Source organism: Patiria miniata, unplaced genomic scaffold, assembly GCF_015706575.1.
Source record: "Patiria miniata isolate m_02_andy unplaced genomic scaffold, ASM1570657v1 HiC_scaffold_27, whole genome shotgun sequence".
Lineage (NCBI taxonomy): Eukaryota > Metazoa > Echinodermata > Asteroidea > Valvatida > Asterinidae > Patiria > Patiria miniata.
In genome coordinates, this window is record NW_024037066.1 from 4,358,476 (window position 1) to 4,377,393 (window position 18,918).

At 41.7% G+C, this 18,918-nt stretch overlaps 1 protein-coding gene across 1 annotated transcript; it reads right to left on the bottom strand.

Moving 5' to 3' along the window:
• Positions 1-12,512: 12,512 nt before the first annotated feature.
• LOC119734204 lies at positions 12,513-17,450 on the bottom strand. Its single transcript, XM_038207562.1, has 6 exons — positions 17,265-17,450; positions 16,796-16,859; positions 15,893-16,008; positions 15,252-15,336; positions 14,052-14,125; positions 12,513-13,857 (listed from the first exon to the last, which is right to left on the bottom strand). The coding sequence occupies exons 1-6, from the start codon at positions 17,317-17,319 to the stop codon at positions 13,796-13,798; spliced, it is 456 nt and encodes a 151-aa protein (XP_038063490.1). The 5' UTR covers positions 17,320-17,450; the 3' UTR covers positions 12,513-13,795.
• Between the last annotated feature and the right edge of the window lie 1,468 nt (positions 17,451-18,918).

Below are 18,918 nucleotides of genomic sequence, written 5' to 3' on the forward strand. Positions count from 1 at the left end.
TCTTGCCGAACGATGACAAGTGAACATGCAAAACAGCACTTTTCTGTGTTGACTAAAATGAAATTTAACAGCCTCTAGATTGGGGGAAAAAGTCACACTAACTTGTGAAAAACGAGACGAAATCCCCCCCCCCCAATTAGTGTCATTACCGTCTTCGGGGAGTGACTACTACTGCTGTCTCAATGAGGATCTCATCTCGGCCTTTCCAAAATATCTAATTCGTGAAGTTTAAAAGAAAGATTGATGTAGGATAAAGATTTAAGAAACAGACAAGGAAATGAGGGAGGGTTAAGTTACTGAGTACTTGGAAAACCAATTTTCTCACTGGTCTGCTCCAATCTTATACTTACTGCGGCAACTCTAATCAGAGAGGGACATCTTTCTAAGGCATAGCCATTGGGTGGGGGAGAAGGGGGTATTTAACACCCCCCCCCCTCCTAATTTTTCTGTTAAGACTTCCAAGGGCGTAAGGGGGATATTTACCCCCCGATTTTTTTTGGTAAAGACTACCCTGTTCCATTCAAGTGCCATTTTTTTTCATCAGCGTTTACCATCCCCCCCCCCCAAAAAAAGTGGTCTTTTTTTACCAGGGGCGTTTTGCGAGTGCCCTTTTTGGAATTTCGCGCGCCGCCCTGAAAAGCGCCATCTATTGTCCGATATAGTGCATGATCGCCCAGTTTGAACTAGTCATAGGCCGTGTCCGAAACGGGCTTCCAGAGCTACGGCTACGTCTATTGTCAGCGCGTCCCCGCGTATTTTCAATGGGCGCGGACCTAGACCTAGCTCTAGACAGTTGATTCGGATGCAGCCTGAGTATAGACCTATATCATGCTTCCACCATTTAGGTCATGTTCCCTGTATCCAATATCAGTACTGAATGATAATGTGTTTGTGCAAAAAGGAACCAGACTATTTTTCCCTCCAGCCTCGCTGTGGTTACATTGATTTGAATGGGAAGAAAATCAAATGGCTGCATCATGATAATGGTTTATAACCCGTTATCCACGGAGCCAAATCCTGAAGAACGTCCGACATGTCCTGACATGCAAATTTACGCAAGAACCACTCAGTAGCTTAAAATAATGCAGTCAAAACATTCACTAGATTCTTAATTATTGAAAGTTGACTAGGAACTTAGTTAAACATGCAAAGATTCAAACTATGACTAGAAAAGTAGTTGAATTTGACTCCAAGTTTAGTTTTTTTCAATACTGACTGGAAAAAAATCTAGTCAGATTGACTGATTTTCAGTTGCACCAAGTTGACCCTGAATAGCTTGTCCAATTTAACTGGTTTCTAGTCAAATCTGACTTTTGTGTTAGAGTGAGGGAAGCTATAGCTTCGCATCCGAGAACAGAGGTTGTCATTATCACCACGAGAGGGCAGTGTTCAGGGGTTGCTGTTTGGAGTTACAGTGCGCGAATCCGCGCACGTGATCACACAGTACACTCACGAGGCCCCTTTCAATGGAGAGAAACATTTTGGATGGTGGAATGCAGCTCTGAAAATGCTCAAATGTGGAAAGAAAAATGTAAGAAGATACGATAGTTAGCTTGAGAAACGGCGTAAGGGGAAACCTGAAGATGTGATGACAATGTGCTGATTATTGGGTCATGGTGCAGTGGTGATGAAATATCAAAGAGTGAAAGGAAGAGGCGAGGAAGGGTGGGATAGGGTATGGTTAGGTTGACAAGGAAAGTTAAGGACAAATGCGTAAAAAGGAAAATTTACTTTGTGAATTCAACAAAGTAAACATGTTACCCATCCCTATAGCTCAATGAGTTAAGTCACCGGCTGGGACTGTCTGCGAAGTCCAGGTTATGCATCTACTCATAGGTACGGAGCTCTTTTGCTGTCTCGGCAGCAAGGCATAGGGTGTCGCCTCGTTTCCTCCCTTGACGGTGCTTGGCCCTCCGGGGTTACATGGATGGATAGGGAAGGAGGTGTGGTGGGCCGGGGAATCCGAGACCCAGGAAGAGCCCTATATGGGAGTTGGTAACCAATCGCGACCCCCGAATGCTTCGTCAACACCACATAACTTTTTGTTTTTCTTTATCCCATTATTTTTTCATTGTCGATACTTTATAAGATACAGTAATGACGAAAAGGTTTTCTTCAAAAATAAATTCGCCCTCAGTAACAATCCCAGCCGGGCTACTGAAACACATTATTCATTTTCACCAGCCAGCATGTTTTTCTTTTTACACAGTGTCTTATAAACAAAAATGTGCATACATGTATAGCCTAAAACATGCATCCTGAGGCTGGTTGTTATACCGTAAACTTCGCGTATCAATTGATATTCATTTTCAATAACTTCAAATATCACAGAGCCTTGTGATATCACAGAAAAGCTTGTTTTTCTCAAAATGTAATTTTTTGACACAGGCGGGTCTGGTTTTAAGCACTCGAAATGAGAATCAAAGAAATGCAGCGATTCCTATTTCTAATCCTAATATGAAACACATACAATTGACAAGAGCTGTTTCGACGAACTACGTTACCAAAACAGCAAATTCTGAGCGGACTTCTTTTCGTACGTTTAATTCCAAAAACAAACTGCGCGTAAGCTTGACCGTTAAACGTGAATAGCGCCCTCAATCAACTAAAAGAAATCACACCGTACTGATCGTCATTGCACACTTGTATAATAATGATGTAATCACAAACCATTCTTTCTAATCACAACAGCAAAGAACCCCTTCATCCAACTTTAATTCTGATATGAAAACACATACTTAAGAGGATTGGCGAACTACGTCGCCCAAAACAGCTAATTATGCGAGAACTACTTTTCGTACGTTTAACCCCCAAACCAAACCTGCGTAGGCTTGACCGTTAAACCTAAATAGTGCCCTCAACTGACTGAGCGTATCGCCATAAATAATCGTCATTGGACAATGTACCCCGAATTCTTTCCAATCACTGACAGTACCGAGGAATTCGAACACACCTTACTTTCTCTTCCAATATCGGGCGTTACACTATTGACAGCACACTCTGTTACGTAATTTTCTAGCGCGTTGATTGTTACGCCGAATTGCCTATTCAACTTCACTCTCGATGGAGGAACCACCCCTCTCTCAAACCATTCTTCTTTTGTTTCACTTCTTGCAATTAACAATTCGTTGCATGTCGCGCGACCGTTAAGCCCAGTACTGGTCTCGCGCCCACGTATGTATAAGGCCAAATCCAGGACGCAGTGGGTTTTTTTTTTAGGGTGGGCCAAACCTTTTTGTTTGTTCCCCGATAAAGTGGGAACGGTCTACTTGAATGTTCCGCCCCAAATTTGATATGAAAAGCAAGGGGGCAATATGGCATCGGTGCATGGTGGCGCAATTTTAATGATGTACGCAGGTGGCTGCCTTTTTGCGACGTCAGTTTAAACCAAAAAAAAAGGTTGATTTTTTTTGGGGGGGGCATGGCCCCCGTTGCGCCCCCCCCCCCCCCCACACGGATCTGCCGTTGCGCATGAATGTCCGTGACATTTATGTCCCTATTCACCTGTGGCATCTTGACAGAGCCAATTAGTTTGTAACCGATTTTTTCTCATTGAATACAATTCCAGCAAAACCCAAATGCATGTATTCCACTTTACATGCATTTGGGCCTCCACTTTATAAATCTTGAGTTTTTCAACTCGCTATAATTATGCGATCGAAGTCATTGATTCCTGTTTTACAAAAAGCTGCGATAAACCAGGGAATGTTTGTTTCGGGAAATAAAACAGGTCATCATATCCATGTTTTGGTATAAAAAAGAAGTCAGTAATCGTAAGCTCTTGCGGAAGATATGAACCTATTACATCCCTGCCCATGGTTTATATACAGTAGGTTGTTCGATAATTAGGCCTAGAAGGGGCTTGGAAAAAAAGTGAACTTGCTTGAGCGTTTCTTTTCTATAGTTTCAATACCGTATCTCAATATGTATTATAAGTCATTTATGTATTATGTATTATAAGTCATTTGGGCGACATGTAGACACTGAGTTTCAATACCTTAAACATGCATCTGTCTTTCCATGCAACAGGCCTACACCGCCCAAGCACAGGTTAATACAAGCCGGTACATATGCCACATTCGCTCTTGTATCACGATATAACAGAGGCGGAGAAGTTGAACAGGCGAAGGCTTCCGATTCACATTGCAATAACGTATCGTTTTTAACAAAATAGTTACGTAACTTTTTGTGTTACGTAACGGAGGGCTAATACGAACAGTGCACTACACCAGTCGTGAAACAAAAACCGTATCTTGAAAGCAACTCTTTCAAAGTGAAACCAATTATTTGATCCACTGCAAAGAAAAGGTGAACAATCGTACTCGGCCGGAAACAAAGCTCACGAGTCGCTCGCGTGAGACCGAAACCTCTCCCTCGGTCTGAAAACAAACTGTACCAGCAATAGTCGACACATTGTGACCAACATAACAGGAACATAATATGCTCCATAGATTATTATTTCCATGTTTTGGTATTAAAAAATGTCAGTAATGGTAAGCTCTTACGAAAGATATGAACCTATCACATCCCTGCCCAGTTTTTGAACAGTAGGTCGTTCGATAATTTAGAAGGGCCTTTGAAAAGGTGTAGTTGCTGGGGCGTTTCTGTTCAATAACGTATCTCGCTTCCAATGCAACAGACCTGAAAACCGTCTCAATGCAGGTTGATCGGATAAAGCGGTGTGTGCTCTATTCGCTCTTTGTATCGCGATGTTGGAACAAAAGCGGAGAAGTGAACCGGTCCGCCGCCCGCCGCCCGCCGCCCGCCGCCCGCCGCCCGCCGCCCGCCGCCCGCCGCCCGCCGCCCGCCGCCCGCCGCCCGCCGGTGCGGCTTTCGAAATTTCTTCGGACAGACACTTTGCAGACCTTTTCGTATTCCGCAGACAACCCCCGCGGGTGTGCACGGTTTGTGGGGGAAGCGACATTAAAGATGACACCCCGTGCTGTTTACATACCTTTTCTTCTAGACTGACTAGTTTTCGATGTGCATCTTTTGTTTAAAGAGAAAATTTACTTTTATTCCAATTTTGGGCGTCTGCTACACTCTGAAAAAAAAAGGAGTTTTCATTTTGCACACAAATGAACCCACCCTGCGAGAGCTGAATAATATCTGACAGCCAATAATTCGAAGAAATAATTCAGAACGTCGTTGGATTCTAGGAAAATAGCAATTGGACGGTCAATGTTCGAGGTGAAACGCAGCGAGGGGACGCGTCTTTAACAATTGAACCTGTGATATTTTCGGCTTTTAATCAATCCCCTCCCCAACAACAATGAAATCGCTAAGTTTTCTCGCAGTAGAAGAGTTCGTTCTTCACTTTTGCATTAAGGCATGATATAGGTTGGCAAGGGTGAATCCGGGGGGGGGGGGGCAACGGGGGCCATGGCGTCGCAATAAAGGCAGGCACTGCATGCGTACACCACCATCTTTTCCTCCAAAAGATTTGGTTAAATCTATTTGCAAGTGTATAATGAATGAGGAGTGAGGGAATTCAATTCAATATAATAATTATTTCATAACAAAGCTAAACAATTTTATCGAATATCAAAACGAGTAAGGGAATATGAGAACGTCACGTAGGAATTACTATTACTACACGTGCGATGTTTATGAGTGTTTTATTTTGACATTTAAGTAGAAACTTTTTTCAGACGGACATTTTAGTAAAAGTAAAATAAAAAACATGTATTTTACAGAGTGCTGATAACATTGTCCAAACACGTCGTAAATGACGTTTTTTTAGCTGCTCCCATCTGACTTGCAATATGCGTTTTTAAGACACCCTAAAATAATACCATTGATAGGGAGCGTCAAATAAACATTCGAATTGCTTTAATTTTGTGCTGTAATATTAATTTCATCAGATTCATATCCTACATCTGATTCAGCTTTGGCTCTTCATAGTAAAGCAAATGTAAACAAAACGTGACGTCATTATGTCTAAAAGGTGTTTTGGGCGACATGCAGACACACTGAGTTTCGATACCGTATACATGTACATGTATCTTTCTTTCCATGCAACAGGCCTACACCGCCCAAGCGCAGGTTGATACAAGCCGGTATATGCCCCATTCGCTCTTGTATCACGATATTGGAACAAAAGCGGAGAAGTTGAACAGGCGAAGGCTTCCCATTCACATTGAACAAAAAAAGTTACGTAACGGACAAGGGCGGATCCAGAACACAATTTTTGGGGGGGGGCCAAAAAAAAATTTGTTCCCCCAAAAAAGTGGGTCAAAAAAATTATGGCGTGGGGTTCGGGGCCCGCTTAAGGGTCCCGAAATTTTTTTGGATTCTAGATCCACTTTAACCAATGTTTTTTTGAGGAAAAGATGGTGGTGTACTCATTGCCTGCCTTTATTGCGATGTCACTTAAAAAAAAAAAAAATTGGTTTCGTTTTGGGGGGGGGGGGGGCATGGCCCCCTTTCCCCCCCCCCTGGATCCGCCCTTGGTAACGGAGGACTCGTACGATACGAACAGTGCGCTACACTCGTAGTGAAACAAAGACCGTATCTTGAAAGCAACTCTTCCACGATGAAACCAATGAAATAAACATACTAGGAATAGACGACACATCGCAACAACATAATATGCTCCATACATGCTCATACCAGTCAGCTGCCGTCGCGCCCTCGACTATGTTATAATACGGGCACTCGCACGGTGAGCCGGGCCCGCCGCTTTCGAAATGCCTTCAACAAGATAATTTTGCAATTCGTGATTGAAAAAAACGATAGTGAAAATCGAACCTTTCTAACAAGTGTTAGCTTAAAATTCTTAAGGCATACACGAGGTCAAAGTGAAAGGAAAGAGGAGAGGACATCGAGTAGTCAGTGGATACTGCAACATGGACTTACCTGTTCAAACGTTTCGCTATAAGTCATTTCAGTTCAGTTCATTTATTTCCAGTGTTCACAAATCAGTGTGTTGTAATACATAATGTATAGTGCACATCCAACAAAGGAGTGAAAACAGTAGAGGAATCCATAAGAAAACACAGCTCGTGTATAAGCATGGGCCCTATAACACCATAGGCCTAATGTTCAGAAACCAAGTGACAATCAAGCAAAATGTTAATGCTGTGTTCAGAGAAAAAAATGTACATGCAAAGATAAACAAGGGTACATATCAATAATTGTATAAGCCAAAATAGGAATGTGAGGAATAAATAACTATAGTTTCATTATTTTATGTATCAACAAAGTTAACATTCAGCAAAATATATTTTGTAAACTTGCAGAACTTCTTCAGGAATCAGTGGAGAGTACTATAACTTGGTTTCCTTATCGTTAATAGGTTTTGAAACAAAAGAAGTAGTTAATGGCGTATGGAAAATTAATACATGTAGTTTGCCGAGTAGAGTGGTGCATATTGAAATTCCTAAAAAAGAAATTAAGGATTGAAGAGTATCAGGTATTGGAAATAGACCGATACATTGCAGGAAACAAAATACGGCGAATGTACCGTACACATACGAATACAAAAAATTCAGCAAAAGTGCGTAAATGAAACAGGTTCGTTTACACGTCATTTAAATCGTTTGTTATGACAGCAGTTTAGAAGTTTAGAATCCAAAGCGCAAATTGAGCTGACAATCCGCCAAGTGTTTCCGACTACATATTATTAAGAATCACTGGTTCGAAAACTGTGATTACAATTAGCCTAGTGGTTAGGGTCATCGTCCACAGACCGCGGGGTCTGGGGTTCGATACGGAGCGCGGTGAGTTTTTTGGTTTTCAATACACGCGCTCAGTCATTTACTCAAGAGTCTTAATTTCCCGTCGTCAAATACCAACCGACCTTAGCTCAATCAGTTAAGTAGCCGGCTGGGACTGTCTGCGAAGTCCAGGTTATGCATCTACTCATAGGTACGGGGCTCTTTTGCTGTCTCGGCAGCAAGGCATAGGGTGTCGCCTCGTTTCCTCCCTTAACGGTGCTTGGCCCTCCGGGGTTACATGGATGGACAGGGAAGGAGGTGTGGTGGGCCAGGGAATCCGAGACCCAGGAAGAGCCCTATATGGGAGTCGGTAACCAATCGCGACCCCTGAATGCTTGGTCAACACCACATAACTTTTTGTTTTTCCTTATCCCATTATTTTTTTTTCCATTGTCGAGACATTATAAGGTACAGTAAAAACGAAACGATTTTCTTCAAAAATAAATTCGCCCTATAGTTTAACATTTCTTCTAGCCGGGCTTCTGAAGCAGACTCTTAATTTTCGCAAACCCGCATGTTTTTCTTTTGTAGAGTGTCTTAAAAACAGGAATGTACATACATGCAAAACATGTATCCTGAGGCAATCGTGTGGGTGTTTTTAATAAACATCATTTTGTTTACCCTAAACAAATAATAAAATTAGACACAAATTGATACAGGTTTATTTTCTGAATTGAATGCTTTATTTCTTCCGGTCCTTTCATCTTTGCCATAGCCCTCGCCAGCCGGGCTACTTAGGCTTGCGGGCCACCGCTAAAGTCGAACCCCGAACTTATGTAAAGCCCAAGTCACACATTCACGGTTGGAGCTACGAATATCCACGGTTTACCAAGAATCAATCGATCACAATGAGCCGTCGAGATTCGTGGAGAAATCGACTTTCTAAGGATGCACTACGGTTTCAGGACGGATGGCCACGACTGTCCTACGGTTTCTCTACGAATACACCACGTTTTGTCAAGAATATGGACGGAATGGTGAAGAATATCGACGGTATTACTATAAGAATAATGACGTTAACGCCACGGTTGTCTGCGATTGGGCCACGGATGATCAAGGTTCTCCTATGAATGAAACGTGGATATATTCGTAGTATACAACCTTAGCAGAACCCTAGCACATCCGGGCATATCTGTAGGACATTCGTACCGAATTCGTAGATATTTCTATCACGAATGAGCTACGAATCTTCAAGAATATGCACGAATAGCCACGAATAACTCTACGAATAAATACAGTTGTCCTACGGATGTCCCACGGTTGCACTACGGATTAATTTTCATGACGGGTCACCATAGACGTTATGAACAGTTTAAAACTTCCGTAGCCCCTCCACGAATACCAAAGGAAGATGACGGATAACCACGGATGTACTATGGATAAATATGGTACTCCCACGGTTTATCACGAATTTCAAACCGTAAAAATCCGTAGCCCAAAACCGTGAATGTGTGTCTTAGGCTTAACAGTTTTACCAACATTTTCATTGTAAACAGACAATTCAAACACAATGATCATCTCTGCCTGTACGAGTATCTATTTGCTACTGGGTTGGTGGGAGGCAGATATTGATATAAAGTGTCTTGCCCATGGACAAATACACTTCAATAGCAAGGCTGCTTGTCGGGACCGCACAATGACTCAACTGCATTCAATTCACTCCACTTGGAGTCTTGCTGTTGCCTTATTGCATCCTCTGCTGCACTCCAGCAAGATGAAGGCCCAAGGTGAAGGCCGGGAAAATGTTGAAAAAAATACAGGCTTTTCTACAACTTTGCGAAAAAGCCAAAAATTCAAACACTAGGCCTTTGGGCGAATTAGGCGAAGGGTTGCCTAACGTGGGGGACTTATTAGCCTTGGTCAATGCTCTCGTCGTTATTCGTCCCGTACGCGGTCAATCGTCAGCATATATCCTCACGCGCTATGCACATGCATGTAAAAATACAGCGCGAACAGCGACCTCACGCGGCCACTATTTTTATGCAAATCAGTTGGAGACGATGTCGAGCCTTGGTTCAATCGTCGGCCAAAGCTTATGTTTTTCTTTACTTTGCGCTAGATTTCCAGCGCACGACCTCGTATGCGAATACAGATAATGTAGGCAGGGCTAATATGTGGAGTGTCCAATCACACCTTGGTAAATCCGGACGTCATCAAATTATTTGCAGCTATTCCGCCTTTTGCGGACGTGACAGGAACCACAGTTTTTGTGTATTGGTGCCGTGTGCAGAGACACACAATGTGTTCGTGTATGGATTATGTACGGTGCCACGTTTCACTATGCAAGTTTCCACGCAACGATCGACCAATAAGAAAACGACATTTAAGGTCAGCTAAGGCTATTAACATAATGAGCACCACCCCCAAAAATTCACATGGACGATTGAACCAAGGCTCGACATCGTCTCCAACTGATTTGCATAAAAATAGTGGCCGCGTGAGGTCGCTGTTCGCGCTGTATTTTTACATGCATGTGCATAGCGCGTGAGGATATATGCCGACGATTGACCACGTACGGGACGAATAACGACGAGAGCATTGACCAAGGCTAGGGACTTATCTGATAAATTTACCCTGTAAAAAAAACAATTTGACGTAGACATAATTATCATGAACAACCATAATCTCTTATTTTGGGGGATTTCTTTGAACTTGTTCAAGACCCCACGTTATAGGCAGCCCTTCGCTGTCTAAGGTTCAGCCCAATTTACAGACGCCTCCTTTTTCCCCATTTTTTTGTTTTCTTAGCTGAATATCATGATTTTATCATATCGTTTGTCCCCCCCCCCACACTTTTTTTCGTCACTGAATAAAAATTGTAGCCTGATATATATTCTACAGCTCAGAACAGCTGATTCAATGACTCCAAACTCGAAAATGATGTTTAAATGATAATCTTTTGCTAAAACAAATTGCCTAAAGTGGTCAGAAATTGCCTTAGATTGCAACACAGAGCGTCTAGAATCCACAATTTTTCAGTGCCCTTAAGCTGGCCCCGAACCCTACGCCGTTAGGGCTTCGCGCTACGCACTCGCATGAGTTACGATCGAGGTATGTCCCCCCTCCAACTTTTTAGAAGCGATTGACGCATGGAGGAAACCACCCCCTCTCTCAAATTATGCTGCTGTTGTTTTGCTTCTTGCAATCAACAATTCTGGGGATCCAAATGAAGCTGCTAAAAAAGAATAACGTAAAGAGTGCACATGCGCAGTAATCAGCTATAATACAAGTGTTAAATAATAAAACCGCACGATATTTTGCCAGGTATCCCACATGAATTGCGAAACGATTCTGACTAAATGGACAAGAGTTGTCAAAGTAGTCAGATTCTTTTGGTCTGGTGATCAGACTGATGATGAGTAACTACTACTTCCGTCTCAATGCGCTTCCCATTTCGGCCTTCCATGAGGAAATGAGGGAGGATTATTACAAGATGGAATTTTTTTTGGGGGGGAGGATTATGTTACTGAATACTTGAAAACCAATTAGCCTCTGTACTAATGACGTCACACTTTTTTAACGTGTGTGCTCTCCTATGGTTTTTAGTGGACCGTGGGCCCCCACTGGCTCCATAGGAAAGCACACACATAAACAAAGTGAGACGTCATTAGTACAGAGGCTTATTGTCCCACTGGTCTGCTCCAATCTAATACCGTACTTCACGGCAACTCTAATCAGAGCGGGACATAAGCAGATGCGCTGATGTAGAATGAAAAACGAAAAAACACTTCTCTGCATGGGTTCACTAAATTCAAATCTAACAGACCCTAGATTGCGTAAAGAAGTAGCACTAACTTGTGAAAAAGTAGACCAAGTCCCCCCCCCCCCCCCGATCAGTGTCATTACCGTCTCTAGGGAGTGACAACTACTGCCGTCTCAATACGCTTCCCATCTCGGCCTTACAAAATATATGATTCGTGAAGTTTAAAACAAATATGATGTGGGATGAAGATTATAGAAACAGACAAGGACCGTGATCACGTGCCTGGATTCATCCATTGGCTTACACCGAAAAATGATTAGCTTCAAAAAGCAATTCATATCCCTGAACACTGCCCTCTAGTGGTGATAATGGATACATACAATTTGTGTTCTCTGGTGGTGTGTAGCTTCCCGTTATTCCATGTCCCTGAACACTGCCCTCTAGCGTTGATAATGGATGTACAATCTCTGTTCTCGGGTGTGAAGCTAATTCCCATTATTTTGTGCTAGCTACCGAGTGGTTCTTGGGCTCAAGGGCCACCCTCCCTTTGTGTCCCGTCCACACCCAATTAGGAAAGGTGAAAATGAGATTTGCGAAGTTAAAAAAAAGTCACTGAGTGCCACCCCCTCCATTAAGATAAAGACCCCTAAGCACCCCTCCCCTTCAAATTGGACCCCCGTTATGCCACTGGGGCTGCAGACTATAATGTTTTAACAGAGGCGTAGCATGCAAGGTCGTTCTTATTGGTACCTGCATCTTCTAATGGTGGCGCTGTTCAAACCGGACGATCATGCACTTTATAGTTTGGAAGGCCGAGATGACAAGCGTTTTGAGACGATTAGTCACTCCCAAAGCCGGTAGGCCTAATGACACTAATTGGGGGGGGGGGGGAGACTGGTTTCTCACAAGTCAGTACCGCTACTTCTTCACCCAATCTACAAGCTGTTATATTTTCATTTTAGTCAGCCCAGAAAAGTGTTGTTTTTCATTCTACATTAGCGCACCCGCTGTACATGTTCACTTGTCATCGTTCGGCAAGACCCTAATCCCTCATGCCAAGACACTGTTATATCTGAAACACTCCACTCTCACACAGATTGCTTTGCTACTTAATTTAATGAAGTCGTTCAGTAAATGAGTAATTTGAAAAGTTGAAATAAAAGTTAGAGATAACCTGAAGCAATGAAAGAATTACGGTAGTTAGGTACGAGTCTACATTGATGTATCTGTCTGTAAATAGAAATCATTGCACATTGTCTTAAGATTTTACTTTTAAAGATCAACTTTGTAGAGTAAAACCCGATCTATTCTAGGTCTTTAAAACAAAAATAGATTACATTGAAAGTTTTGTTGAAGTAAAACAAGTTCGTGATCGTATAAGTAAGCGACTGAATCACAGCTGATTTTGTAAAAGAATCTTGCTAAAAGTGACTAATCGACAGATTCATTACAAAAGGTCTACCTGCCGGTAACTATTCGGACCGAAGTTTGTTATAACGCCAAAACATTACCAACCGATATGGGTACTTTATGACGAAGGTCTACTTAAGCCAAAATTAATTGTAATATTTGCAGCTAGGGCTCTGCCATTTTCTTCCTTTCGTGTATTGGACAAAATGCTTATGAATAACTTTATGTAAAACCGCAGTTGCAGCGGGTCGTCGAACTAGCTTTTGCTACTAAAGTTTCTTAAAATGGTTCGAACAGTCTTCAAACTGAAGTTGATTTCACAGAGTAATACTACTCTGTTATATTGAAATATATACGTGAACAAATTAAACAATAAGAACAAATTAAAAGCCGTCTGTCCTCGTGGAGAAATTGCAGTGTGGTTTTGAACGCTTTTCCCAAAAGTCTTCAAAGCAGTTTCATAGTATTGGAGGAATATTATTTGTAAAAGGCACTTACAAAATGGAGGTACGTGCTCGAACCAGCAAGCAACGTCCCTCCTTCTTATTCTGCCATTACGTTTACGTCATGCGTTTAATACTCAGGAACTTGTCTGTTATTTTTGCCGGTGTTTTTCCCTTCAAAATCTACCATCATGTTTCGCAATGTTTGAATATATAGTTAATTTGAATCAAATATTGAGTATCAGAAACAATTTGTCACACACGCTGGACAAACGGCTTAAAAATAATCACCCCAAAGTACCACCTTTAAACCTGAGGAGAAAAACAGCAAAATTACTTCAAGACGAAAGAATAAATCATTTCAAGATAAAAGGAACGACTTCGCTACTAATTCTACGTTAACTAAGCCGGGCACCATGCCCGTTCAGGTCGTGTATCTTGCCGTGTTCTCTAGCGATATTCCACGATTTCCTCCCAGTAGCATCCCTCGTGGCAACATTACTCATGGATGTTGTTGGCCTTTACGCCTTGCCAGCGGGACGTGGCCTGAAGGAAGTGGCATCATCCTCAGCCTGAAACTCATCTGTAAAAAATACAATATCAATTTTGTTTCAATCGTAGATTCTTAGGAACAATGTACACGTACTTTTTGACTCGACTCAGAACCAAACTTGTGATTTACTCATGAACTCTGACTTGTAATGGACTTGACTATACAACACATCTTTCGAAAGAAGGATCTAGACATAAGCTCGACCTATCATTCGAACAAAATACCTGATTTGTGTTCATCTCGCTTGTGGTAGGGGTGTATGTGGATGTGCGGCAAGCCCCATTGGATGCGGTTCTTCCTGTATACGAAACACAATCGGAGGTCTCAGTTACTAGCATGGACATACATGGGCGTCGCCAGGATTTTTTCTAGAGGGGGGCAAAAAAAGATTTTGCCAAAAAATGCTTGTATTTCTCAACACATTCTCGATTTATCGGTTTTAGAGGGGGGCAGGGACATTTTGCCCCCCCCCCAACTCATTAAATTTACACCACTTTGTCTTCGCGCCTTTTTTTTTTTTTTTTTTTTCCTTTTTTTTCTTCCTTTTTTTTTTTTTTTTTTTTTCGCTTTTCCAGGGGGGGGGGCAAGTGCCCCCCCTTGCCCCCCCCCTCGCGACGCCCATGTGGACATAGGACCTATCTACACCTACTGATGAAGGCATTTGGCTAAAAATAAAATGGGTCAGCGGAAAGGCCTTTAAAAAACTTCAAACATCTAATTCTACGTTTAAATAAAACATGCGGATTAAAAATCACTTGGATTCAACAAATCGCATGTTTTTCCCCGTTTACCAAAGTATAACATGTTAACTTTTGAAAGGGACATTGCGCCCAAGAGGGCTTCAAAACGTGTTTAAGCGAAATGATGTTAATTGGAAAGAGCATTTAGCAATAGGGTATAAACGTCCACAAAAACATTCCATAAAAACTTGACGTTTTTGTGTTCATCTTTCGAGACCATGCGAGAATGAATTTTGAGGGTCAACGTTTTGACTCTCAAAAACGAGCTGTCGGGTGCTAGTCGTGATTCCTGCCGCACATGTTCCACCGGTACATCGCTTTCTGCGGACGTGCGAAAAACCAACATTTGTGTATTGGTGCACGTACGTGAATACATTGAAGGACACGGCTAGAAAATACGTAAGTAATGCCCCTTTAAGTTAGCCAGCGAGCTACTTAATTTATGCTCAATGGGCAAGTGATAGTGGAAACTATGTGCTGAGCATAATCGTGGTAAGCAGAGAAAATGCGTGCTTAGCAATATCAGGTAACCAACCAAAATGCCATGGGATTTATACTGCTTGTGACTGGTTGTCAACCGTTTTCTGCTTAGGAAGTAAATTTGCTAAGCATTATCTTCCGCTCAGCAAATCATAAAGGATGGATTTTTTTTGATGTACAATAATTATAATGAAATAATCTTACAGGCCTGGTGGGAATGCATCCATGGTCTCTCCGTATTCCTTGCTGTCAATCGCTTGCATTAAAGCTTCCAATGACTTGGCGTCATCTGAATGTCAGAATGCAAACATCGAGAAAAAAATGGTCACAAATACAAAGGATGTTACACTATATGAACCATGTGACCAGTTATACTAACGGTTATCCCAAACATTTAATCATCCTTTGCATGTTAGTTTGCTCATAATAAGCCTTTAAATGCCAAAAGTCCATTCTCAACATTTTCACTTCGTTACCACGGGACGTTTGACAAACTTCGTATAGCGCCTTTACATACACGGACTACATCATGTCAGTATGATAAGGGCCTTGAAACGAATTTAAAAATGACAGATATATGCAAGTATTCTTTCCTCTAAATTGTAGGAAAATGAGAAAATACTTTGCAGTTTTTGTTTTTGTTTGTATTGAAAGTAATCTGTAATGTTTCAATCGTTCTTATGAACAATTATTTATGTACATTTACTTTGTGACTGGACTCCGAACCAAACTTGTGATTTACTCATGTACATGTACTCTGACTCGTAATGGACTTGACTAGAAACAACACTGGTTTCGAAATAAGGATCTAGACATAAACATGGTCTATCATTAAAACAAATTACCTGATTTCACGTTGCTTTCATCTCGTTTGTGAGGCAGGTGTAAGTGGACGTGGCCCCAGGCGATGTGGGGCAGGTGTACGTGGACGTGCGGAAAGCCCCATTGGATGCGGTTCTTCCTGTATACGAAACACATGTGGAGGTCTCAGTTAATAGCAGTTAAGGACATGACTGTGGGACTAATCTGGGCCTACCGATGAAGGAATTTGGCTCCGCGAGAAAGCCTTTACATAAGATTGAAACTCATTCGGATTCAAAAAATGGCATGCTTCTCCCCGTTTGCCAAAGTATAAGCAAAATCGTAACTTTTTAAAGGCATATTACGCCCAATTGGGCTACAAAACGAAATGGAGCATTTAGCATTAGGATATATACGTCCACACAAACATCTTGTAAAAACTGGGCGTATTCTGGTAATCTTACGAGACCCATGCGAGAATGAATTTTGGGGGTCAACATTTTGACTCTCGAGCGGTGGTGCTAGTATTGATACCTGCCGCACATGCTCCACCGTTTCATGGCATTCGACGGACGTGCGAAAAACAACATTTGTGTGTTGGTGCTGTGTGTATTAGGTGTCGCACGTACGTGTACCTTACACTGAAGGACACGGCTGGAAATACGTAAGTAATGCCCCTTTAGGTTAGCTAGCTAGCTATTTGATTTTACGCTCAATGGGCAAGTGATAGCGGAAACTATGTGCTGAGCATAATCGTGGTAAGCAGAGAAACTACTTGCTTAGCAAAATTAGGTATTAAGCAACCAAAATGCCATTGGATTTATACTGCTTGTGACTGGTTGCCAACTGTTTTCTGCTAAGTAAGTAAAGGCATTATTTTCCGCTCAGTAGATAATAAAGCTGATGATCTTAAATATATATCTATACCAATGATGAAATGAACGTACAGGGTCGCTCCGTTTTCATTGCTGTTAATCGCTTGCATTAAGGCTTCCAATTCCTTGCTGTCATCTGTATGTCAGAATGCAAACATCAAAAAAAGAAAAATTGTCACAACTACAAAAGGATGTTACCATGGGCGTCACGAAGGGGATAAATGCATCTGTGTCTACTAAGTACGAACGTAAGTACATGAAATGTTAGCAGGTATCAAAACGTTGTTTCAAATTTCAAAGGATCCGATGATCGTAATGATGGTGATGGAATTGGTCCATGATGTGTTTAACCTATCTTGCGCTATAACCAATCAGATAGCGATGACTGATCATGGGTGCTGTTAATATTTTATTACAGACATCCTATTGAGTCGGTCAGTCAGTCAGGTACATACAGAGAAGACTCTAGGCTGGCCCCGGACAAAAAAAATCAATGCAATGTGAGAACTCAGAAACAGAAACTGAAAATGATATAACCAACCTGCCAGAGCAACTGCAGCACAGGCTCCCAGCATAAGAACTATGAGGAGATTCATGATGATGACGACGAGGTAGCAAAAGCTTTGCAGAACTCCGAATCAACTGTAGCAATAACGGTGGTAGTGATGTAGCCTAGTGGTAGCGAACTAGGGCTAACTATCGGCCTTATATAGATTTCAGCCCCACAGGGAATCTGCAATTAAAAGGAAAAAAAGTACTTGAGATTGTTTGCCGATCGGAAACATGTTTGTAGAGGTGATAGCAATTTCCCCTCAGAGCGGCAAAGGGAGTTTGCCTATTTTAGCCAACATGTTTGCTTTTGTCGAAATTAAAAAAGTTTCAATCTGAGATGAAACATAACAGTGGTAATTATTTTTCTTCATTTCCGTCGTTTATTCATCGTGCTTGTTTGTTCTAACGTAGATCAAAATTGATATCATCAAACAACTCGATCCATCAAACTTACAAATTATATGTACTTCTTACCTTAATAATCAGAATTCTTCTAAACACATAATTAATATTTACATTATGTGGACACACTACTCCAACAAAAGTTTCTAGACTAAGTGTTGTCCGATTGTAATTGCATAGATTGTGCTGGTATTCTGGACTAGCATTTTGTCTAAGTTTTTACCTTTATCATCTATATTTTGGCCCTGCACTTGTCCTTACATTTCCTTGTCAACCTAACCATACCCTATCCCCTCCCTTCCTGGCCTCTTCATTTCATTTACCCCGTTTTTTCCCTCAAACTAATTGTTTTATTCTCATATTTCTTGGTCTATAAGAGTTCTTGAAGTGCCACATTCCGCCAACCGATTGTTCCCTGTCACCCCAACCCCACGGAGTCTATAGTCCAATTAGTAGCGGCACCAGACTACAATTGGCGGGGGGGGGGGCAATGGTAATTGGTAATTATTTTTCTATATTTCCGTCGTCGATCACCCTTGTTGTTCTGACGTAGATCAAAATTGATATAATCAAACAACTCAATCCATTAAACTCACAAAGTAAATACACTTCTCACCTTAATAATCAGAATTTTTTTAAACACGTGATTAATATTTACGTTATGTGGACACACTACTTCAAGAAACGTTTGTAGAGCCGTCCGATTGTAATTGGATAGAATGTGCTGGTATTTTGGAGTAGCCCTGCCTTTCTTTCTTTCACCTACATCCTCCATTCCTGGTACTGCTCTTGTCCTTAAATTTTCCTTTTTAACCCAACCATGCCCTACTCCACCCTTCCTCACCGCTTCCTTTCACTTTTTAATATTTCATCACCACTGCACCATGACCCAAATATTCAGCCCATTGTCATCACATCTTTAGGTTCCCCGTTACCCCGTTTTGTCCTCAAACTAATTGTCTTATATTCTCGCAATTCCTTATCCAAATGTAAGAGTAATGTCAATGTAAATGTAATGTACATTCCGCCATCCGATTGTTCCCTATCACCCCCCCCCCTCCCGCCGCCACAGAGTCTATAGTCCAATCAGTGGCAGCACCAGACTCACAAAATGGGGGAGGGTCAATTGGGGACAAGGAAATATTTTGGGGGGGGCAGTCAAAATATAATCTGACGATATCTTAAATCTAAGGGGAAAGTAAGTAACTTAAATTAAGCACGTGTACACCCCCACGTAGCCA